The sequence below is a fragment of the Pseudopipra pipra genome, chromosome 14, assembly GCF_036250125.1.
Source record: "Pseudopipra pipra isolate bDixPip1 chromosome 14, bDixPip1.hap1, whole genome shotgun sequence".
Classification (NCBI taxonomy): domain Eukaryota; kingdom Metazoa; phylum Chordata; class Aves; order Passeriformes; family Pipridae; genus Pseudopipra; species Pseudopipra pipra.
In genome coordinates, this window is record NC_087562.1 from 11,164,206 (window position 1) to 11,190,074 (window position 25,869).

Sequence of the window (25,869 nt, forward strand, 5' to 3'; positions counted from 1 at the left end):
ATATTGCTAGGTGCTTGTGGGCCTTCTGGGGGGAGGTGACTTTTCCTGCCCATTTTTCCCCACAGTGATAACTCTTCTTCTAGGCACATTTTATATTCTACCTCGAGCAGCAGACATTTGCAGACAGGAAAGGCATGATAAATTGCAATTAACAGTGCCTTGATATTTGAAAGTTGGAGGACACCTGTCAACATGGTTGGTGCCAGAGTAGCTGTAACTCCACTGTGCCGGCAAAGTCTGCGTTTGTTCCCGAGTAGTTCTTGGCATGCCATAAAGGTTAGCACTTGGTATTAGGCACCGTGACTAATGCAGGGAAGGTTTCCATGGCTCTTAACTAAGCAGAGCACATCCTCACATAAAGATGTTATGTTAGGCAGTGTGGGACAGGGAAGTATTAATATGTGGCAAGAAACCAAGTATTGATATTTTTCCCCTTGTTCTACAAATGAAAGTTTTCCAGCTCTGTAAGCTGGGAGCCAAGAGATTGGTAAACGTTTCAAAGGTATAAAAGAATCAGAAACACAAGTGTTGCGACAAGAGGTCTAAATCTGAGGTGGATGTGATTTGGCTTTTAAAGGTGCCGGTAATGTTTATGTAATACGAAACTGTGTTTCCACAGTGGAGTGTGGGGCACTTGGCAGCTCTCAGCCGGGCTTGTTACAACTGAGAGAAGACTGCCTTTGAACTCGGCAGGGGACAGGGGGTACCCGTTACTGCTGTAGGGAATTGGTTTCAAGTCAGAAGATCAACCAGGTATTTTGAAGTCTATCAGGCTGAATTTATTTGGAGCTGTTTATTTTACTTGCATACAGTGACTTTCATTTTAATTGCACTGTAACTTCTCTGTTTTGCCTTTTTGTGGCTCTGGATAATTCTGATTGCACAGACTGATTGAGAGACAGCAAATGATTTTCACTCAGGTGACTGGAGTCAGTCAAAGTGCATCCTTTGTTCTTGACCGAAGTCTTGGTTGTGGTTTGGGGATTTTTTTTCCCACTTTAACAAATTGATTCTTTCAGGCTTTCCACAAATCACACTCTCACTAACAGAAGCACAGTTAAAACACAGAGCAGGCACCACTCCAGGTCATTCTTACTTGCCAGTTCCTAGGCAGGCTCCATTTCAGGAGCTCCAGTGGCATGATGCTGTACTGAACTAACTCTGACAGTCTTTGCCTATCAAATATCTGTGCCAAGGACAGGTCTCTCTGGTGGGGATTTGTGTCCATGTTGTATTAACTCCTGCTCCTGGCCCTGTAGTGTGCTGCCTCGTTCTCTGAGTGTTGTCTTCCTGAGTTAAGCACAGTTTTCCTTCTCACTTTTTAGTGGGTAAACTTACTGTATTTCAAGAGCTTCAGGGAGTAGTTTTCTTGTACCTTTTTCTGTTTTCTACAATGAAGTAGAAAGCATGTTGTGAATTCCCTGAAGTGTAGCCCAGAGAGTTAGGATGGTTATGTGACTGTGATGAGACCTCTTCATTGTGGTGGACAGAGGCCTCTCCGGGACATATCCCGAAAGTTTCCTCCCACAAGGGAGGGAGGAAGAAAGAAAGCAAGCAGCCTCCTTCTGTGGAGAGTCTCCTCTGCAAACAGGCCTTTTGCTTTAGGTAATCAGCTGCTCTTTGCATGTTTCTTAGGAATTGCAATGTGATGTGTCTGTAGAGGAAGATAACAGGCAAGAATGGACCTTCACACTGTATGACTTTGATAACAACGGAAGAGTCACACGTGAGGTAAGCAAAGTACAGCTGCCCCTTTATGTGCAGCATTTGCTAATAAGAGAAGTGTTTTATAACAGGAACATTTTTTCTTCTATGAAGCAGAGGTGTCCTGCCAACTTAAACAGCAGTTTCCACAGACCCTTCCCTCCTAGAAACAATCCCACCAGTAGTTTACTGTTTTCACATGTACTGTACCATTTTTTAAGCTGGTTGTTTTTTAATACCTGAGATTAGCCTTTAAAAAATAGTACTGGCATTTGAGGAGGAAAAATATCTGAAACAACTGAACAGCTAAACACACTGTCAAAATAAACCCTTGCAAATGTATATTGTTCTGGCTTCTCTCCTGCTTTTCAGAGTTAAGCTAACCAAATAGCAAGGTTGCTTGCTGACATTCTTTCCAATAGTACTAACTATACTGTTCTATTGTTTTCATGAATATTGGGCTGATCTCTGCCTTATCCTTCCACATATAGATAACATTGATGGTGTTTGCTGAAGGACCATAGTGAATGGCTGTCACAGCATACCTGATTTTTTATTATCAGAATATCTTCAAGTCGTATTTCCTGTGCAAATGAGAAGTTAAATAAGAGGATAGATACAGATTAGAACCAGATACAGTTTAAGAACTATTTCTACCCAAATTGGATAACACCTCTTCTAGAAGAATATCTTTTACTTGAGATTTACTGCCATGTGCTGTCATTGATTTTCTTTTTTGTGAGGTGATTTTTCACTCTCTTCCATGCTTTTAGACAATCAACTGGAAAGCAAAGGTTTTTTGCTCTCTTAGCTCTTATGCTGGTGTCTGTGACAATTGCTAAAAACTGACTGAAAGGAATGGGGTAAACACTGAAAGTGTAGTGGCCTTAGACACCAACTGAGGGCAGGATTCTTTCCTGTAAGACTGAAGTAAATCTCTTTTGACATTTATGAACCAATTGTCAAATGTTGTGGTTGTTCAGGGGTTTTAACATATATTTGAACATCATTACTAGGCTATTTTTATTGTCTCTACTCTGATAGTGCTTTGAATAGCCAAGTGAAATCTGTGCCCCTCATGCAAGAGGACAAGCAGATGAAAAGTTGCAGACCAAGTCCAGAGTTTCAAATGGGAAGATGTGACATAGGGGCAAGAGGGGGCAAGGAGGGGTAGGGTGAGGAAGCAGTATATGTGTTAATGTATGGGAAACAGAGACTAGAAAACTGAAATAACTTGCTCAAAGTCTTAAAAGAACATAGTGGCAGATTGAACCCAGGTCTTTTGAGACCCAAGGCTAAGTCTTCATTACAAGATTATCATGACTCAAAAATAGGGGAAAAACACACAAACCCAAACCCACACACATGGGTGTCTTTTACATTCAGGCATGGAATTCCCATTAATGTCAGTGGGAGTTCCGTCTGCTGAACATAATGCCAATATGCTTTCAAGTATGTATACAATAATTATTTGTGATTATGTGGTACACCAAAGAGCTTAATTTGACTGTACTTAGAGAATATGTTACAGCCAAATTCTACCTCTCCCTGCTACAAAAGCAGACTGCAGCTTTACTGAAACCAAATCTGTGCAGGGATTGAAAATCATACTACTCTGAGGTCTGGAGGTTGCTACGTTCAGGTTTGAACCGGTGCCAAAAAAATTTCTTTTAACCAAGGGACCAAATTTTCAGCTCTTTACATGTGACCAAAGATAGAAACAAATTGTATGCACCATTGCAGATCTTCCCATTTATGTTACACATTTCTTTTGTAAACTCTTCCAGGGCCATTTGTATAATCCATCTTGTTGGTTGTCTTCTGTTGAATGCAGGTGCTATTTACGAGTTGTTTTTTTTTTTTTTTTGCAAAAATGACCAACAATTGCAAAAATGACCAACAATAGCAGCTCATAGATAGTCTTGACCACAGAAAAGTAATTTTTGTCCCTTCATATGACATAGAATTTCTTGTTCTGTTGGCCCCTGGCACACTGGTAGACACAGTCTCATACTGTCCTTTGCTAAGCTACTCTGCTCCTGTTCCAGCAGATGACTGAACAATGGTGAATGTTAAACCTTTGAATAGTTTCAATTAAAATGAATAAGACACATGCTTTGAGTTAAAAGTATGTAAAGTACATTGCTGGACCAGGGACAGAACAGGCAGTCTGAGGAAGAGGGCTGATCTCTACCACTGTCCTTTAGTGAGCTGATGAAAATGCTTTCAGAACCAGTCAGCTTTTTTTGACAAAGGTCCAGTATTCTGGTGGGAAAAGCTTAGTATGGACCTTTTCTCCTTCTTGGAAAATTTTCCTTTAATGTGTCCTGGATTTATAGCTGGATTTAACAGAGGGGTGAAATTTCTTAAGTCAGTTTTCTACCTGTAGAACTTGAGGTGCTTTACAAAAAGAAATAGGTCTTATTATTCTTGTTTTATTCTTATTATTACGTTGGAAAAGTGGGACACTGGAGAAGTGGTGGCTTACCCACCCACATCCATTTCATTTGATTCAAAGTCATTGTGTTTGAAACGTTGGGTTTCATGTCCAGAAAGCTTAAAAGGAATCCACAGTGTTAAATTATGTCTGTAAGAGTCATGTAGGTGGGGTGCAATTTTACAGGTGGACTTAATATTTTTTTCATTAAAATGTTTAAAAATTGTAAACAAGTTACTTATTTAGTTGATAAAATTTCCCTTTGGGTTTTACACAATGACAGATCACCACAAGTGCATTCAAATTCCATCTTAGTGAAATTTCTTCTGGATCTTAACAACATCTTCAGAACTTAATACTGCTTTGATTTCCTCCTAGAGTCTGTATGACTTTTTCTGTAGTCCTTATAATTAGAAATTCACATCTAGTCATGCTTCTTGAAGAGATACACCCATTATGAAAGCTTAATTATTGGGATGGCAAATTATAAATTACCATTACTGTATGTTATTAAACTACTGCTTTTTCTGTCATAGAAGACAACCCTTTTTCAGTCCGTTTGGTTTAGTGGGAGATAACTTTTCCTGCTCTAATATGTATATTACAAAACTTGGCTAATAATGTTTCCTTTCATTCCTTAAGCCATAAGAGGACAATTCATTATGTACAGCAGGCCTTTTTAGAACTGACAGCTGCACTGTAATTATCTTCACACGAATATTTGTAATCGGACTTGAAACTTGGATAATTGAACTAATGTGTTTTGATCCATGAGGTTTTATGTTGAGCTCTCTGAATGTAATTATACTTCATAAACACTAGCTTTTTCTTTTTTTTTTTTTTTTCCTCCAATCAGTTCTTCCTTGGAAAATTGAGTTTCTTTGGTGAGCGGCTGCACAGGAATAAGCACACAAGAAAGTTGCTTGTCAGGACTAAAAAAAAGCAATTTCTTCCAGAATAGTTTTTGACTTGATAGCAAGTGAAGCTCCTTTCTCATTCCAAATAGGAATGATTCAAAAACGTATGTGATCAAACAGAGCTGATGTTGCAATAAAAACATCCTGCTGTATGTAAAAATCAGACTACAAACAAAGTACAAATGAGACATTTGTATTTATCTTTTTCCAAGGGAAAGGTAATGAACTGATATAGATGTTTCTCTTCATGTATTTTTAATGCTAAAAATGTTCTTTGTATCTTACATTAAATACCCAATTTTTTCTCTTATGTTTCCTTTATGTTTTGTTCTTTCCCTTTCTGTTTTTTTTTGCTCATATCCTCTGATGAATGAAAAGGTTTGAGGTTATATCTGCATTCAGAACTCAGCACCAAATTGTTGACTTGAGAAAGGATATTGGGTTTTTTGGGGCTACCATTTATCAGCCTGAGCCTTATCTTGATAGTTGTTGGTTTTCACTGTGTTTGTCAACATCATATTAACTCAGGATATAGAAAGAGCAATGGAACCAACAGACAGAGGAGTAGTGCCTGTCTGTATCAGAGTAGCCATCATTTCAGCTGTCAGATTTGGTGGATTTGTGCCAGATAGAAAAATTAAAAGAAAATATGATGTTCTCTTTTGGTTTTAATGGGAGCCAAAGACTTCTCTCTCAGACAAGTTACAAGGAGTCAAACTAAATGTTTTCTTTCAGTGTTTCTAAACTCATGGGGGGTTTTAGGGTGCTTTGTGTTTTTGAGGGGAGGCTGGTGGTTTGGGGGTTTTTTTAGGGCTTTTTTTTGGTGCAAATATCTCATTCTGTTAATTTTACTGGAAAAGCCTATTAGTTTCTTTCACAGAATCTCTAGTTTGCTAGCTAGTCCTATGATGATAAGCTTTGTTAATATGGGAAAAATAAGGTTGTCACTGTACCACTAATATTCCTTAGAAATGCAAATTAATGCCTAGAATAGGGACTTTCTCAGTCACATAACTTCTGTAAGGAATGAGGAATACTTCAGTGCTCTTGTTCTTTTTTCAGACCCATTGGTTTCTCTGAATATTCTAAATTATTGCTAATCTCCTACTAGAGATCTGTAAAGTATTCTGTGGATACATGTGTGAGTGCAGCACGCATGTGTGGCCTTAACTGTTCATTGTTTAATATTTCTAATGGAAATATTTCTGGCAATCTATTAAAATTGGTCTTTTTAATATACTTTGTTGTACTATCTGCTTGATAAAATAGGATGGGAAAAACATGCAGATTAACACTGCTTAAATACTTTACCCTGGTAAAACCAACTCTGGTGTTCAATAAGCAAAACACAAATAAATCTGGGTATGGCATGTGCTGGCTGTTTGCTACCCAGCAAGCATTTATTTTCTCCTTTGGGGATAAATATAATAGTTTCAGTTTTCTTACTTGATTAAACTAGCTATCCCAGCAGAAATTCTGCATCCTAGAAGCCTTTCAGAAGTTAGTCATGCAGCATATTTCCCCTCTAAATATAATCCATTTGCTATGAAGGAGAGAAATCTTTGTTCATTCTTGTTTCTCTTTACCCATGTAATATAGTATTTTTAAAATCCACAATGATTTGTAAGTAAAAAGATTTTAAAGTACATTTAATTTAAAAGAAAGCAATTTTTTTTTTACATGGACAACACTGAAAAATCTGTTCTTGTTTATTTTTCATGTAAAAAGTGAGTAAGTTTGAGAAATGTGGGATGAACTTTTTTGTGTGGGAAGTGCCAAGCAGTATTAAGCAAAGCAGTTGCAAAATCACATGACTAGTGAAACTCATAACCCACTTTAGAGAAAAGTTGAATTCTTTGGTAGGTGGGCTCTGAGACGTGCTGGTGGGTGTTTCAGAAGAGAGGAAAATTTAACTAGCTTTTATTCTTGATCTTTGCCAAATTTCTTGTGGACAGTGAAATGCACAAACTGGTGTGTAGAAGGTAAACTCAATGGATTTGGGCAGTTTTTAAGGAATTTAATTACAGATAATGTTCAGTGTGGGGCAGCTTTCAAGGGAAACATTAATTGCCTCAGTCTCCTGGCAGGCTACTGGAAAATGAAAATACTTTGGGGGGTAAATATACATGTAACTGTAAAATACAGAGTTTGCAACATATACTTTAATGGTTTATTGCTACTAATTTGACAAGAAACCATGACCATATTAGCTGCCAAAACAGGGCTGTGAGAAGGTAGTTTTAGTGACAGTTCAAATCTCATTGATGAAGACCATTCCTAGTAGATCAGTGCCTCAGAAACTTGTATTTTAAAACTGAGAAGCAATAATGGGGAAGCAATAGGAGATTCAAGCTGCCCTGCAGCTGGTACCTGCTGAGCCAGGACCTTGGCAGATGACACAGAGCAGAGAATAACCCAGGAAGCCTTGTTTGACCAAATCAGAACTGTCAGTTTGCTGAAATTCCCAACCCCAAATCAGGACCACAAGTAAATGAATCCTGTAATAAATATGTTGTTGTCAGTATTTAAAAGATCAGCATGAGCATTAAGTGGTTACTTATGAATATCCCTAACCTCGATCTTGGTGCATATCCAGTCTGACCACCACGTTCCTCCAGTGCCAGAATGCAGAGCAGTTCAGATCCTTGTGGAGGAAACTGTTATTAAACACGTAACAAAATGCAAAGGCAGCAGTGTGTAAGTCCACAAGGTGTCCTGATTCCTCCGTGCAGTCTCTTCAACAACCTGGGCATTAATTTACATTCATTTGGGCCTATTTGGCTGAGAGATGTAGATTGTCCTGATGTTATATATGTGTGCACATATTTCTGACTTGCCAACTATCTGGCCTTCCATGACAGCCTTTGGGAGTACTTTTTAAACTGTTGAGTCAAGCAGCTTGTTGGGAAAGACCCTCACAGAGCACAAGGGTCAGATTTAAGCCAGTTAGCAAGTTAGACCTCAACTCTGGGGAAAAAAAATCATGTAAAAGGACAGTGGGAGACTTTTTGTCTTTGCCTATTGAAGTTAAAATTTACTAGATGTACTGCTTTAAAAATATCTGTCGTAGCTGAAAAAGGAAGAAGGACGGATTATTGTGAATGAAAGAGTTGACAAACTCTTGATAGCAGCCCTGTATGGAAAGATGACACGTTGGCTAACCAACATTTGCTAAGGAATGTATGAAAAAAGCTCCATTCACCCAAGTGCTGAGTGCATGAAGCCCTATTAAGAATAAACACGGTGCTTAAGTATTCTGCTGAAGGAGAAGGTTTGGCTTATTGAAGTGTAGGATTATAGCACAATGCTCCTAGAACATGATTTATGGAGGGCGAATAAAACAGCAGATATGATTTGTTTGTTTGTTAATGTGCTTGCTTGGGGTTTTCCTCATAGACAAAATAAAAATCCAGCCCTCCAGGCTGGCTGTCAGATATGGCTGTGTGTATTTAGAGGTCTGGCTATGTTTCAAATTAGGATGGAAGTGGGAGAAGTGAGATGTGTTAAAGAGCTGTGAGGTGTCCACCAGATTTTCATGGAGCTATCTTTCCCTCTTTCAAGCTTTAGATGGTGGTTCTCAAGAGTATGGAAAGCAGCTACTGACATGATAGTAACAGTCCATATAGAGAGACTCTGGCAGCCATGGTAGAAAAAAATATCAGTGGAGAAATGAGTGGGAGACTGTAAATTCTGCTCTCTTTTTGTGAATGTATGGTCTTGAACTCTCAAGTCTGGAGAAACTCCCCTGAGTGCAGAAAGTTAGAGAGGGTACATGTTAAGACAAAATCTGGACCCTCTAGGATTTAGTTACTCTTCTGCCCACTGAGCTGGAAAATCATCTACTGTAAAATCATTTGTCCTGGTCAGAAGTTCAGTATTTCCCTAAATTCTGTATGAGCAGAAATTAATATTTCTGTGTCACCTTTAAATCTGGTTACATAAAGAGGGCTGTGTAGTATATTGACTACGAAAATGTTGGGACCCATTAGGGCATATTAAACTTTGAGCTGCCATTGTTAACAGGTGTGACCCCTGGGCAAAGGAAAAGTTGTAGAGGTTTTTATAGACCTGACTCTTAATCCTCAGAACCAGCTATACTTAACAAAAGATTATTTAAATATTTCTTTTGTGCTCACAGGCATCTGGAAAGAGCCTAGATCCTAGGATAGATCAAGGAAAAGGAAGACCAGCATGGAGAAATTCTTAGATATGTATTGAATGGGCTCTTTATGATATACAATGATCAGAATGCTCTGGCCTTAGGTTGGTGCCCAAGATCAATTTGGGTAAAATTACTTTGAGGAAAAGCAATGAGCCAAGAGATCTCCTTTTCATTTTGGAAGTTTAAGGTAATACTCTATTTGAGCCTGGCTACATTAGATCAACCTGAGAGACCTTTGAGCATCACCAGCTACTAAACAGTGTTTTTCCTGTTTGAAACAACTGGCTTGTTAAAACTGGCTGGTGTTTTTTCTGATATAGCCAGACACGTAAGTGTTTGTTCACATTCCATTGCCTTCAAAGGGGTCTGTGAAGAATGTTCTGTAACAGGCCCAACTGGATAATATTTGCAGCTCAAAAATATAGTTTTATGACTGCTTTGGATTTTGCAAAATAAGCTAGACCCCAAAACACATATGGTAGGGTGACATTCAGACATCATTTATTTCCAAACATAAGGTTTAGAGTTTTGCAACTTCTCTTGGTGGTTTTCTTCTAGATAATGAACCATTTAACTATCCCAAGTGGAAAAAAAAAAGAAGTAGGAAGACTGCAATGTCCAAGATTTCCTTCAATTTCTGTATTTGTTTTGGCCATGTGTACTAAATTTTTAGTGGAGTGTGAATGGTTAGTCCTGGCTTCTGTTGAAATCAAAGAAAAGGCAGAACACCATTTTGCTGATTCACAGGTTGGGAAACCTGAATATCTTTTGTTGCTGTTATTTTTTTGATCTAGTTTGCCCCAATTCATAAGTCTATTTGATACAGATCGTAAGGTTCTGTGCAGGTTGAACTCTTTTAAATTCAATGACTTCTGAGGATATTTCAGCATTTATTATTCCCAAGTCCAAAATAGCTGCAAGCATCAGAGCTGTGGGTTTCATACCATTTTCACAGTACTATGTCTTTTTGTGTTTCACTCCAACTATAGGATATTACCAGCTTGCTTCACACCATCTATGAGGTAGTTGATGCATCAGTAAACCATTCTCCCAGTTCCAGCAAAACTCTGCGAGTGAAACTTACTGTGGCACCAGATGGCAGCCAGAAGAAAAAGAGTATCTTGTTAAATCATACTGGTAAGGATGTGCAATCAGCCATTGGAAAAATTAAAAAAGACTTCTAGAGGGCCTTGAAAATCCATCTCTGTATTTTGTTAATACAAATAAAGACATGCATAAGGGCAAATAATTGTGCAGTATTTTAAACCCCATGAACCTGCTTTATGATCTTGGGTGTAAAATTGCCCCATTCCTTTGAGTGTCAGTTTAGCAAATTAGGGTTCCCTCTCCTGATTGATTGCTTCTTGTAACTCCTATGTTGTGTAATTGTCTTTGTGTACTGCAAGGCAGATTTAAGGCCTTTTTCACCGGTACCACTCTTATTCTGCTGATATTACAGTGCTTGGTTTGTATGGAAGCAGGTGTAGCAATATTAAATGTTTTTTGCTGTCACTGCTCTTGGGTAAAAATAAAAAATTAAGCATAAGTAACATATATGAATCTATGCATAAAAATTGCATATTTTTTGTGCTGGCATTATAAAAATGCTTATACCCTGATGGCTTATCCAACTTATATTCACTGTAATAATAGTTGTATCAGCATAATTACTTCAACAGGTAAAGTAGTACTAAGTTGAAATACTTCAAAGTACTTAAAGTAATACTTCAGTAGAAAATGTGGGCATCTCATCTAAAAGGAAAGCCTTGTTACCTGAGTTTTAATAATACATCCACTCCATCAAGTGCAGACATAAGCAGATCTGCACTGCTGGGGAACTGTGTGATGAGTTAGTACAGCATTGAGTTGCAAACTGCTGAGCCCTCCTGAGGGACAAGCATTTCAGTGTGAATGTGGCTCCATTTGGGCTGCCACATGGTGTGCAGCCTAACCCTGACTGATATCCTGCAGTCAAGGTTATATCTGCTTAAAATCTGTCGTGTGGACAAGAGCACATTCAATAAGGTTACATGACATGATAGGTTACATCTTGATCTACCGACAGGAAAGGATGTGTTTGCAGTGTAGCACGTTAGTTATGCTGATCAGCAGGAACAGTAATGTGAGAATAATATACTTTCTCTTGGCAGATTTGCAGAGTGCCAGGCATAGAGCTGAAAACAAAGCTAATGAAGAAGCAAGAAGCTCTGAGAAGAAGCAGCGGGCTTCTCTCAGGTAAGGGCAGAGAACTCTGACTCCTGACAGGCACTGGGCACGTCCGAGGAAACTTCAACCACTGCTTTCTTGCTTGTTCATTTTATTTTTTAAAATTATGTTAAAATAGAGGAATATCAGGAGTTTTCACTGTGGAACCATGAGCAGCTTTCATGGGTGGATATTTTGTATATTAAAACAAAACAAAAAAGCAAAAAATATTGACATTTTCTTCCTCTGTGAGCTCCTTGGAGGACATGTATTGCCTTTTTAGATGCCATCTGCAAATAAGTGAGGTTTATAGCACAACACAGATCTATCTTGATTGCCAGGTCATAACCAGAACAGAGAGCTAACAAGTCCTCTTGGTGTATAGCTTTGATATGTTTTAAGATTTTATGTTTCACACTAAGGCAGAGAGAAGTGTTTGCTGAAATGCTACAGAAATGACATTGACTCATTCATTGCATTTGTTTCTTCAGCTGCAAATTAATAAAAACAAACAAACAAAAATAAACCAAAACCCAAACTCCACACATTTTTGGCTTTCCTTGGTTTTAGGGATATTTGTCCGAATATGTAACGAACTTATCAGGAGAAGAAGTATTCAGTCTTATTAAAAATGACAAGAGAACAGTACCTCCCTTTTTTGGATAGAGAAAAAATGCTAGTAAGTTATCCCAGTACAATTAAATTTGAGATTAAAAGAAGAGTTAAATTACTATTAATCTTCTGTCAACAGCTCTGTACAAAATCTTCTGTGCAACTGAATGGTTTTACTTGCTGGCCCAGCTGTGGTGTTCAGATTCCCTCTGCCCATTAGCAAAGCTTTGCCCTGTGTGAATTTAATAGACTGTTTTTGTTTGATAATTTAGTGCAAAAATCCACTTTCAGTTTGAAGTCTCCCTCTCATTCACCTTAAAATCCTGGTTCTGCACATGTAGTGTTTCTATGAATGGCAAGCACTTCCAAAGAAATCCACAGTCATAGAAGCATCCAATGCTGGAACAAAATGTTTGTCCTTCTCATCCCTTTGCTTGGAGGCTTCATAGACAGAACAAATCTGTATCTTGGTCTGAGCAGATCAGCATCAGACAATGGTCAGCATCTGACAGTTTTTATTACACCCCATTAAATGTGGACAGAGTGAAGAGTGTGCTGTTCACACGTGTGTGTTCCAGGGATGTTTGTGCAGCCTGGCCAAGTTGATAACCCTCAGGAAAGCTGCTGAGACTCACATCAGAATCTCACAATATTAATGCAGAGGCTTCCCCTTTGAAAGCAGCAATGAGGACTTGTGAGAAGTGCACACATTTCACAAATTCAGTCACTTAGGAATTCTAGGCGAGGTGTGATTAATATTCAAGATAAAATGGATAGAAATGTTTTTATCCTGAAGGTTGGGAGATAGATGGGTTAGATTTTTCATCTGCTGGAAGCTACAGGCAGGAGTTTTCACCTGTAGGGCTAATACAAGTATCAAGATAAGTAGCTAGATTCATGGCTAGATAGCCTAGTTCTCCCTGACTGACTTAAACTCTATGTTCTGGGTAAGTGAGGCTTTCAGGAAATGTCCCTCAATTTTTCTGCCCTGTGCTCTGTCACTGCTCTATTCCCCTTTCCTGATATATTGTTGTGTGCTTATTACCATCAGGGTGACACTCCAGCGTGGGAATTTTAGAAAGGGCTTTCATACACTCCACAAACACTTCAGCAGATGCCATTTTTTATTAAAACCAAAACTGAACCAAACCAAAAAGCCAGTAACAAGGCTGTGTATTTTTACACAGCTCTTGATGCGTGGTGGATGCATGCCTGAGTCTTCCCATGTGTGTGCAAGAGAGCACTGTGGGGCTGGACGCCAGACACTTCAGTTCTCAGAAGTACTTGAAGTCATCTTTGACACTGGAGCACATCTCTCATCAGTGTATAATTGTGTATAATTGCTTCGCTGCGTATATTTGCATGGATATTGTTGAACGTCATCTCGCTTGTAGGAAAGCTATTAAAATGTAGGGTTGAGGCATAGTTCTTCTTGGCTGTCTTGATGAGAGATTGAGTTTATTACAGTAACAAAAAAACAGGTTCCCTGTTAACTTTGTTTCCAACAGACAGTGCTGTATACAGTGTTGCTTAATTGTGTTGGATCAAACCCAACCAAGTTTTTTCTGGGTGAACTGTGCATTGTCTTCAGCACATGTGTGCAAGTCCCAATGGTTTCTGTAGGTGAAGTTGCCTGGCAACTTCAACTAGACAGGTTCTAGCCCCAGACACCTTTTATGTTGACCTGCTAAAGCATAACAACCTGTAAAGGTGTGTCTGAGGCAGGAAAGGTACCGTGTTGGCTATGTATCCAAAAAATAAAGAATATCTGGACATTCCCTCTTTTTTTTGACAGTACCCCATGTCACTTCTGGAGTTCAAAGCTGACTCAGAGTCTTTAAAGCTTACCTGCTTTCCAGGCAGACTCTCCTCCATTCAGGAGACTCTACCTCTATCAAAGTAGAGCAAAAATGATCTTCCAGGTAGGTCAAGTCTTACGACTTTTATCAAAGAAGCTGTAGACCTGTGTCTGACAGAGACATGGGGGGACTCAGTTCTGTAAAGTCCCTGAACAGTACTGTGCTAGACCAGGAAAGCTGTGCCAAAGCTCTGTGGGATCAGCAGCCTCTGGAAACTTGAAAATGTGTTAATAGACTCAAAGCAGAGTACTGGGCACCATACAGTAAAGAGCCCATATTTAGCAACTGGTGTAGGATAGAAGGCCAAATTCTGGTCTTAGGTTGACATCAGCGCAATTGCACAGAAAAAGAGCAAAGCCAATCTTGTGGTCTTGGAGACTGAACTGTCTGAATGACAGGCAGGAACTTAATCAAGAGACTTCTGCTTATCCTGTTCGTTATATTGAAAATATTTTCATATTTGCAGACATCCATTTAAATTACTGAATTAAGTTGTTTGGCATTATGGGCTACAATACTGTAAACCTCTGCCTCATTTTTTCTGCCTCATAAATGAATGGTATTTCAGATATTCATTCTCAGGAAATAGTTCTGCTATAAATAAAATTGCAAAGCTGAGCAGGAAAAGGAGTTGAGATTCTAAAGCCAGTGTCTGATCTGACCTTATTAATCATACTTTGGAAAGCAGTTTACCTTTGGGTGTCCTACCAACACCTTCTCTTCTCAGACTCTCTCTAGTTCCTACATCTGTGCTGTTGCCTGTCTTTCTGAAGCAGATACACATGAACATTTATCTGACATGAGTCTTAGCCCAGTGCTTCCTGACAGTGGTGGGAACGGTCGTGAATCAAACAGCAGATTTTCTTTGGCATGTCCAAATTGGAGAATCACTTGCATGGTTTGGCCCCAAGACAAAGTGTAATAAACCCAAGGAGCATTTTTATTTGTTTTTGCACACATGATGCAATTTGAAAGCCTCCTTTGCTTTGCAACATCAGGGTTGATTTATGTGAGGGGAAGGAACAGCCAGTTCAGGCCTATCGATTTAGCAAATCCGGTCATCCAGGATTTCAAGCGTTTGTTGTTTCTTTGTGAGCAACTCCTGTCACTTCAAAGGGGCCATTAGTTGTTGGTTTGCAGATGGTGATAACAACCTTAAAAAAGTTCTGCTGAATAGGAATTTTGCTTCCTGCTGACAGATACCACCAGAGTGAGAACAATCCAGAGCAAAGTGGGTGCTATCGTCACTGTGTTGATGAGAACATTGAAAGGAGAAACCACTATTTGGATCTTGCAGGAATAGAAAACTACACGTCAAAGTTTGGGCCAGGTAATTGATGTTACAACTTCATCATCTTTTCTTTCTTCAGTTGCATGTTCCATATAAGGGATAGAGAACTGCAAACCTGTGTGATTTGTCTGTAGTGACTTACTGGGAGGAATAGTGAATACTGCAAGATAACTACTGGTGAAGGTGGTATCACAATGGATGGCCAATGTGCTGCAAGGCTGCTTTGATGTACTTGTTTGTGTAGCTAAACTTGGAGGTGAGCCTAGAAGAACAATCTTTACATCTAAACTATTTAGTCTATGGGTGACGCAAGGATTGACTTTTGGATGTTGGAGCTTGTTCCCGAGATGATACCAGCACATATTTTGTACTCACTATTGACCCAAAAATAGAAGAATGTGGGTTCATATCTGGAATTTTGGCTTCTGTCCCCAAATTAAAGAGATTTGGATTTCCTTCCTTTCCCTACCCTCTGCCAGGATTTTACTATTCCACTCACAGTTGTTTTGGTGACCAAGAGAAGGTGATGTAAAGATGCTTATACACACACACACACACATTCATCCTTCTATATCTATCTATTGATAGATATATATTTGTGTGTGTATTATTTACTGGTCAAATAATTGAATGTAATTAATCTAGACAGCTATAATTGCATTCACTTCCTTAGGAAAAATTTGTTCTGCCGATAATGCTGTCCCTGCCAACTGCATGCTACTAATTAAAACTTTGAAATACTAGATGACTAACTCAGCTTATTATTTCCTAGGATCTCCTCCAGCAGCTCAAAAACATGACCCACCAGGCAGAATTGTGAATCAAACTAGATCCCGTTCTCATGAGCCTGAAACCTTCCATGCTCATCATAGGAAATCTCAAGTGGTGGATCCAAACCACATCAATCTGGCTGAAAGTTCGTATGCCAAGATTGCAGAAATCCAGCAGAGGCTCCGGAACCAGGACTCAAACAAGCACTTTGTGAGGTCTCCCAAAACCCAGGGCAAAAATGTCGCCCCTGTGCATCCTGGAAGGGCAGTTAGAAATAAACCTTTTCAAGGGGTGCCCATGCCCATGGCTTCCCCAAGTGCACGGGTGGGCCAGAATCTACCTTACCTTCCCTTGCAATCTCAACAGATTCACAAGAAGCATAAGCAGAGGGCAAAGGAGAATCACCAAATGTGCAAAACCTTCCAGTCTCCAGGGACAGTTGTGGAAAAGGAACATGTGAGAGACCTGCCCACAGTCATTTTATATGAAGGCCAAGTTGGACAAATGATACAAAGACATGAACACCACCACCATCACGAGCACCACCACCACTACCACCACTTCTACCAGACATAGAAGAGATCCCACCAACATCCTCCAAGAATCATCCCACATGAAGGAAATGCATTCTTGTGATACCAGAACTAAGGCATTACTATGATTAATATTATTATTACTCCATTAATATTCAGCTTGCATATATTTTAGAGGTTATATGGAACTCTTGAAACTTACCCTATTTATGTGTTGTGGAACCGCATAGCTTACTCAAACACCTTGTGGATTTTTTTGTTTGTTTTTGTTTGTAAGTGGCTTGTAAAACAGCAAACAACCATAGCTTTTTGAGCTGTGATTTAATACAGGTCGTCAACGCACTTCTTTACAAGTACTACTTCCATTGTAATAGGAAAGATACTTCAAACACTCTTGCAGACATCTAGCTTACCACTCTGCTGTATGTCGGCTGATCGCACACAAGCCTTTTATCAGGGGAGCAATGTTCGAAGAGTCGGACTCCAGAGATACTCAGATAATGGAAAATACAAACAGCTGCTACCTCTAGTATTATTCAGATTTTATTTTCTTTTTATTGATTGTAATGTGCTACAGGGGGGAAATTTAATATACTGCGTTCATGTAGCCTGTTTGTGTTCACATCCTTTCAAATTACTTAATTACGAGGAAATATTGGCTAAACTTGTCAACAGGGCTACATTTGTATGACTCACACTTTATTTTCTTGGAGATTCTTCATTGACACAAGTACAGTCTGTTATATACTGGGTAATATTTAAATATACTTCTTTTATTTTTTTTTTTTTCTCTTGCTTATTCTCCACTCTGTTTGGGGTAACCATATGAAAAGAGGAGGATGTGAAATGGGGTTTTCCAAAGCATCACTAGACTTCAGCGCTTGGGCCATAAGTATCATTCACAGGGGTTTGAGAAGGAGAGGGGTTGACTGGGGGGTTTGTTTTGTTTAAATCCACAGTTCTTTGTTTTGAGAAAGAATTGAGGAAAATATACTTTCTCACTTTAAATGTTGGCAAATATATATAAAATATAAATATAAATATATATATATAAATATGCACACTCTCAGGTACATTTTGTTGTGTTTTAGAAATCTGTGGTTTGAATATTAACTTTTTTTTTTTTTCCCCACAACAGTGACCTTTTGGAAACATATCCCATGGCATTTTCTTGGTGCCTCCAATTTAAATTTCCCAAGCACCTACCAGTGTGTGCTTCTCCCATTTTAGAGACGATTCAACATGTACAAAAAGTGTCATTCACAATCATTCTGGCCTCTTCTGCTTTTTCCATATCAAAGGGCTTCCATTCCATGAAGGAGAATGAGACCACACTCATAAGACCTTAATGGCTGCTGAGAAATTTGAAGGTCAAAAGCAAATTGGAAAAGTGAAAAAAAAAAAAGGGTCAGTACATTCAAATTTTGCTTTCTTTGGAGCCCAGATTTATAATAGATTCAGTTGGGTTTTGTACAGATCACCATTTTGCAGGCAGAAACTGACTGAAAACACCTACATTTCTTTTGGAACATTCAAGTAGAGAACTCTTACATGGAAACATAGTTGTTCTATAAACGTATTTTCTTTCGGTTTTAATTATTTTTAATGTTGTGGTATTTTGTCAATAGTATATATTGTAAAATGTAACTATCCAACATTGATATAAGCCCTTTATGATTAGGGTATTTTTTTTTTTCTGACTAGAGTTTTGATCAGTCCAAAATGGGGTATTACCTTATTGCTGACCAGTTTTAGATGGATGCTGTCCTTTCTAAGAACATGGAGACATCACCTTTTAAAGAAGAGTGGAAAGCCTTGCCTTTTCATGGAATTTGAATAGAATCACTGCTTCCTGGTAATTAGGTCCATCTCTTGTCTCCCTGGATCAGCAGATGTTTAGACTTATTGTCCTCCTTAAAAAATCTGGTTTATTTTATTTTTTTAGCTGTCAACAGCACGTTCTGTTAAATTTAACAAAATGTTTTTAAAATGTGTTTGATCTGTGTGACAACTATACTGTTCTGTTTATTTTAAAATTCCTAAAGTCCAAAAATATTTATATGCAGAATTTTCTGTGTTGAAAATATGAAAAGGCCACAAATTTGGTTAGTTACCACTGAGTTGTTCTAGTCTAAGCCTTTTTTGCTGCTTGTGTATCATTCTTTTTCAATGTATATATAATTATGGACTGCAAAAAACAAAAAAAGGCATTTATATGTCTAGTAGAAGGAATAAGCTTATTTATATTATAGTGTTAACAAAGTCTGATGTATTCAAGTGACTTACATTATACCGCATGCAAACACACAGTGTACATTCCATCCAAGAAGGGATGCCATGCTATTTGTTTTGAAGGAGTAATTAAAGCTGTTCTCTTTTCAGTAGAGCATATGCCAGAAAGAATGAGAGGTGGAAATTGTAGTCAATTTTTTAAATGCAGATTATTGCTGAAAACCAGAAAACATTCTGGAAAACTCGAGTGCTTTCAGAACTGTGAGGTTTTCTAAGAAAGGGAAGCAAAGGAGTATAAATGCTCTTTCACCCAAAGATATTTTGCTGGAAAAGATAACAGCACCAATAACAAAATCCCATCTGATTGAGAGGTGTGCAGTACTTGCTGTGCCAAGCAAACTCTGAAACAGAACACAACTGACTATTGCATTGATTTGTTTAGGTTTATTATGTTTGGAGATTCAAAAGACAAATTCTGCCTTCCTCAGATTCTGTGAAACAAAAATACATTTTAATAACGTGGCATCCCCATACTAAACCTTTACACCAGCCATGTATGAATATACAGTATCTAAATACTGTGTTGCAGTTGTGTTATGTGCATTAAGTGTGAATAACATGTAGCACAGATTCTTTTCACAGAACCTTAAATTTCCGTATCTTTTAAATATGTTTGCTTTTCAGTATTTTGTATAGTAAATATAGATGGTTTTGACTAAATGCTTTATTTATTTAACAGCAAAAACTGTGCCAAGAGAACCCCCTGTTAATTAAAGTTTTACTAGTTCAGAAAGTATATTTCCTTCTTCTTGTTGTGGATTTCAGGGGCTTATTGCAATTGCTCTCAGTGCTTGCAGATCCCACTGATGAAAGAGCTTGCATTAATGTTTCTGGGAACAGGATCAGGAAATTACGTATGGACTGGGTGTGCTTTGGTTTTATATTTAAGCTATCAAGTTTCAAAGTTAAATTTCTTGTCCCCTGCTGTTAGACCTGTGTCGAATAACTGATTTTTCATCTTGTTATTAATTCTGAAAACCTTTTTTTTTAAAAAAAAAATTATTTTAAGTTGTTCAAAACTATAGCTGAATCAAGATTTAAAATAAATTTGTTTCTGGTTAAAAAAACATTTTATTCTCAAGGGAAAAAATATCAGAGTTGAGTATATTGTTACTATTTAAAAGTAAAATGGAGTGACATCAAGTCATTTCAGATGAAAACTCCAGCCTTTCCGCTGACTTTTTTGGGTTTTACACAAGGCAGTTCAGCAAAACAAAACCGATCCCAAAATTTGCACTATTTGCTGAAAAAATTCAATGGAAAAATTTTGCTCACCTCTACCAGCTGCAATTCTGGGAAAGACAGTTTTTTGAAAAGAAGGATTGATAAGCTCTTCTCGCAACTTCATGACCACCTAATATGGAGTAAACTAAGCTAAGGCCATGTAGTAAAATCTCTGTCCCAGTGAAATCTCTGGCAAGACTGACAGATTCCCACTGGCTGCAGGGAGCCTATAATTTCATTCCAGGAAGGTGGGTTTGAAGTCTGCATAATGTGCAGCCAGTAATTTCAGTATTTATTTTTTATGCATCTTACTGCTGATGGGTTTGTAGTAGCTAATATTAAATGGAAGTTTTACTGTAAGATATCAAGCTGGTAAATTAACTAAGATTAGCAGCAAATACTGTGCTTTATACTGATATCACTGGAGGACTTCAAGACGCTTCCAAATGTGTTTGAAACATCCACATGTCATTTAATCACTGCTAGAAATGAAGACCCAGTTCTGCCCTTGGATGATGAGGTACAGATGCTCCTGGCATATTGGCAGACCAGCCCCTTAGGGCCATATCAAATTAAAAAGCCAAGTATATGACCTCTGTAATCATGAGGACAGAATAGCAAGGTTTAGCTGGAGAAGTACCTTAAAGATACAAGTATGTGTGTGTATATATATATGTCTGTGTGTGTGTGTGTGTGTCCTCTGGCAGAAGTTAGTGAGTGGAACAAGATGGATTCTGACAGAGGTGTTTTTTTAAAAAGGGATCAGTACTGTGTGTGCTTGACTGTCTACAAGTTGCCACATAAATATACAGATACGATGAATGCATACTGTTCTCCATATGTCATTGTGTACCTCAATTATTGAATGACAGATTTCATTTGTATTCCAATTAACAGGAAAGTTGGGCCCCTTGGGGCCTAGATTATACTTGAGAAAAATTCATCATGCTAGAAAATTTGCAAAAACATTCACCATAATTTTTGCCTGGAGTACAGGCAAGAATGTTCATGTTTGGAAACATGTCAGCTAATCATGTCTCACCTTTAATTACCTTGATGCAATTCATCAAGATCTGAAAATATGTTTTCAAACATGACTTATTCATGGCTTTGCTGGGAACCAAGTCTTATTCAGCATCCTGTTAGTTGTCAGACTTCTTTTTTTAAAATGTACCAAGCAGAAACATGTTTGGAAATCCATGAAATAAAAATTAAACTTAATGTGTTTTCTAAATAGCTTCTGGAAGAAGATTTCTTTCCTAATGCCCTTAGCAACAAAACCAGCCTCAAATTATGACATAATAATTTATTTTCTTTGCATATTTGACAGATGTTGAGTTGATTTGATTTTGAAGGGGCTGTTTTGGGATCTTTTTGTGTTGTTGTGTGCACATTTAAAATTTGCCCAAAATGGTCTAAAAGGAACAGACATAGAAAAGCAAATAACTTTATACTGAAATTATTCAATAGACATTGAACTGCATCTTACTTGAAGCTTGGATTATAATTACTAAATAATGAGGTTTTCAATGATGTTTTAATTTACTTTTATATTTTTATGTAATTCAAGACAATTCAATTCTAAATACCATAAAATTACAGGAATCATATGGATGAGGTCTTCTAATTTCTTTTTTTTTTTAAATAGCAGGACTTAAGGACTATTCAGGCAGATTACTGTGAGGGTTAGAGCTGTGAAGAAAGACTGGAAAGAGAAGGACAGAAAGATTTGAGAAATGTAGGGATAGCACAGAAACGTCCAACAGAGGGACTGGGGGAGACACACAGGAGGCAGGAAAATGCTGTATGGAGGAGCTATAGTCATATTACCTTTTTGAATCTCTTATGGTACATTTATTGCTTATAAAATAGCAACAGTAGTTCATAAAATGCTTTTCACTGGGAAAACTTGAAAGACTTTCTATAAGAGGTTGATCTCCAGTGTACAGGGGGAGGCACAAGGAAGGAAAGTTGCAGATAATCACCACTGGGGCTGTGGCAGAATAAGGAATGATGCCCTGGTTTCCTGAGTCCCTGTCCGAGCCGAGGGAAAATTTTTTATAAGCAGAGGTGTTTTACAGATGCTTTGAATATTCTTTAGAACATGTTTTGAATAGTGGCATCATTTCTTTTTCTCTTTGATTACAAACACACATAAGTTGGTCAAATGTTACCCAAAGCTTTGCTGTTTGTCCTGATTTTTTCTAAACACTAAGCACTAGCTAAAATATGCCTGTGAAATCTACTGACACAACAGATAATCTTTGTATCACAAGGAATGGCAGACTGGGCCTGTTGGTTGTCTCATTAGGCTTGTCTCATTTTGGGGCATGAGAGTAGGAAGTTCCAGAATTTTTTTTAAGAATGTTGAAGACATAATATTTAAGGGGCTTCATAAATTTGGCAATGGGCAAGCATTAACAATATCAGACATGCTGATAATGAAGTGCACTGCGCTTTCTGGTTTTTAGGACACGTCTGTGAAGTGGGATTTGTGTCTTCCTTCGAGTGCCTAGTCCATAGAGACAAAGCAGATGTAATTACTACCAGCTAAGAGATGTACTCTTTTGGTATTGTATTTTGTGGATGAAGATATGGGGTTCAGATCCTTCTGGTGCTGAGTGCTTATTTTTACACTTGTTCCTTCCTGTTCTGTTCTATTCACGAAGTATAGCACGCTGAGGCTTTGTGAATTTTCTAAAGAAACACCTAACAAACTGGGCCAAATTTGTCCTCAGCTTCATAAATGGAAGCCAGGAGAGCCCTATGCATGTCTTGGAATTTGGACCTTACAAATGCAGTTTGCTATATGAGTCATCATTTTTTCTTGTACTAATTTCAGATATTTGATAAGCTCTTTTTATGGTTTACAAGTTTAAAAAGACAAATAAAACTTTGTAGATTAAAATCTTGTTTGGAGGTTGTATTTTGTCTGTTCTCACTGACAGTCTGTGAATAGCCTTTTTCTGTGGGCTTCAGCTTAAACCTACAAAGTGACTTTGGAGTGGGTGTTTATAGTTCTTTGCTTGCTTGTTCACAGGATAAGACTGTTGATAGATGAATAAAGTGCCACTTGAGGTTGTTAACAACCATGACTGGTAACTCTAGTTCAACTAAGATAAACAGTGAAATGCTATGGCAATTAGCATTAAGGTCTCACTTGGCCAGTGCTGATTTTTAAAGCTGTAGATACAGTGCTTTATAGATATCCATGGCTGGGAGGTCTGGAGCTATTCTCATCCTTGCTCTGAGTGCTGTATGGACTCCTCTGTGGTGTGCACACGACATTTCTGCATGGTCAATGTGCCATTAGGAAGCAGGAGTACAAAAATTGTGATGTCTTGGTCCAAAGCAATTAACCCTCTCACCTTGCAAGGAATGGAAGGGAGGAAAAGCTCAATTAAAGAGACTTGGAGTTTCCAGTAAGTGCAAAAGTATGAAGTGGAGCAATATGCAGCACTGTGGGCCTCGCATTCCTCCTGTCTCTTTACAGCCTTCCCAGGGAATATTTTTTACTTTTGATGTTTGTAGTCACAACTTGCTGTTTGAATGAGGCCAGACCCTCAGTGGATCTGTGGATGTGACTTCCATAGGTTTCCATGGCAACTTTGTAACTCTGTGCAGCTTTAGTGGATCAACAGATGTAAGCAGAGGTACTTCAATTTACGCTCTCTTGGAATCAGGGTCCTGGGACACTCCTAGCTTCCACTGATCAGGGACAGGTTTTTATAAGAACTTTCCTTGTCTAATAAATGGATGCTAAAATCAATTAATTTAAAGACTACAATCTTGTTGTCTTATGAGTCTGAAACATGGAGTCATTTTAGCTAATAACTATGAATTAAAGGAGCAAGTTGTGTTTTCGGGAGCAGGGCAAGACTGTCATACCTTCCTCTGCTGTAAACATCACCACTGCAGCCCCTTTTCCTATAGTTGAATCAGGAATTCAGCATTCACGGGATATTATGTGTCTGCTGATCTCTCTAACAATAGTTAATGAAGTTTGTTTTACTTGGAGCCTTTATTCATATAGATACTTCTTCTGTAGCCCACAACTGTAAAGGAAATCCTCTGAACAGGAGACCTCACCATGAGCATCCTGCGTGCCCTGTTACTCATCTCCCCAAGGATGTGCAGGATGGAGTTACTCCAAAGAAATGGTCCAAAATTTCTTCTTCCCAGCACACAAGAGGTATGTTCACTATGTCTGTGACATCAACAGAGAAAACCTAGGAGGAAAAATGATTCTGAGACAGGTAACTGTCCTTTTTCCTCAAGAGGGGCATCAGTGTCTCACAGTGTCTAATCATTCCCCTTCAATCCCAGCACACTGGGTTTCTGTGGAATATCTGGGATGTGTGACAAGCAGGTACTTGTACTTGGTAAGGCCTTAGATTCTAGAATGCTCTTCCATCCCTTTAGTCAGTTTGGAAAGATGTCACCGCGAAAATAACTTGAACAAGACAATTTTTTTGCTGTTGACTTTCTGTTGTGCCCTTTCATGGGTTTAAAATCCACTTATCTGAAAGTGAGCAGTTACGTTTTGTCCTTTTTCATCATTTAAATGCATCTTCTTGATCTGAAGAAATAAAAGCAATTTAAAAAATTAGAGATTTTGTTTTCATATGTGCTGCCAAGTCTGATGCTGCAAAGTAACTGCTGAATTGGCACAAGCAGTCTGAGAGAGCCAGCAGATTTAGGAAGAGAGAAGATAAACCTTATTATGTTTCTTTGCCAAAGGAGAAAAGAAACGATATTGACTTAAATGTGGGAAATTTAAAAGGGGCCATATGTTCTCACTTTGTGCTTTGTTTCTAATAGATAGACAGAAATCTTTGAAGTGTGGATTGGCACAGTAGGGTGCATGCTTCTGTAGAGAAAAGATGCTAAATGGGGAGGATGTGAGGGGGCACATGAAACTCTATTAGCCATGCAACAGCAAAGAGAGAAAGGCAAATCCAATGATAATGTACATCTGTTTCAGGGAATTTATAAGCTTTGAACATTTTTTATGTGCAGATAAGTGGATCCTTTTCTTACCATAACTTAGAACTTCAAAGCAGATTGTGTGGATAATGCAAATTGCTGAAATATGAGATTTTCCTACAAAGAGGTTTCCAAAAAAGAAAAAAAAAAAAAGAATTAAGGCTAATTGATGCCACAGTCTTTTATGTACAGTGTAAAAACTCTACAAAAATTGATTTTTATGAACTAAGAAATTGATGAAAATATATTGAAGTCTGCTGTTTGCATTCAGGGACTGTAGTTTGAAACTGAGGTTCTGTGAATTAAACATTTGTCTCCGATATCACTACAGCAATATTGTAACATAAATTAAGATATGTAGCCAAGCTGTAATTGTATCAAAGTCTGCCATGTCATAGGAATGTAAAATGCATGAGTGTGGCATGATATGCAACACCTGATGTTAACATCACTGTCAAGGTAGTGAAGCAGGAATTTCTGGGATATGAGAAAAAAATGATTACAAGAGACAAAAATTAATGGGAAGGGGGAGGCAGGAGGTGGAGAATACTGATATGGTTAACCTCAGGAGCAGATGAATGTGTAACTTCTTAACTGCTCAGAAAAATTAGTTGTTCTCTGAACTGGGAGGTTACAGCCAGGCTTGGGGATGCCAACTGCATTCCAACTGGGAGATATGAATGTCCCAGCTGAAAGGCCAAGGCTGTGACACTCTGTGAAAGAAATGACATAAGAGACAGGACTTTGAAGACCCTCATTTATTGCATGTAGTGCATAGGGGCATTCCCTTCTCCTCTTGGCAGACTCAGACTATAAAGCCAGCTTTGTCCTTCTTTCTGTTCCATAAATAGGGGTGTTGAGGCTTATCCTGATGCT

The 25,869-nt window shown here is 38.2% G+C and overlaps 1 protein-coding gene across 2 annotated transcripts in view; it reads left to right on the forward strand.

Annotated features, from left to right (window-relative positions):
- NKD1 (NKD inhibitor of WNT signaling pathway 1) overlaps window positions 1-22,915 on the forward strand; it is a 111,819-nt gene extending 88,904 nt beyond the window's left edge. The window contains exons 6-10 of one of the 2 annotated variants that reach the window (XM_064671151.1): window positions 1,636-1,731; window positions 10,210-10,357; window positions 11,371-11,455; window positions 15,096-15,226; window positions 15,960-22,915. In XM_064671151.1, the coding sequence (XP_064527221.1) occupies window positions 1,636-1,731; window positions 10,210-10,357; window positions 11,371-11,455; window positions 15,096-15,226; window positions 15,960-16,534 (1,035 nt within the window). In that variant the 3' untranslated portion in view covers window positions 16,535-22,915. The remainder of the gene's footprint in view (window positions 1-1,635; window positions 1,732-10,209; window positions 10,358-11,370; window positions 11,456-15,095; window positions 15,227-15,959) is intronic. The other variant, XM_064671152.1, reaches the window with a different exon arrangement.
- The last annotated feature ends 2,954 nt before the right edge of the window (window positions 22,916-25,869 follow it).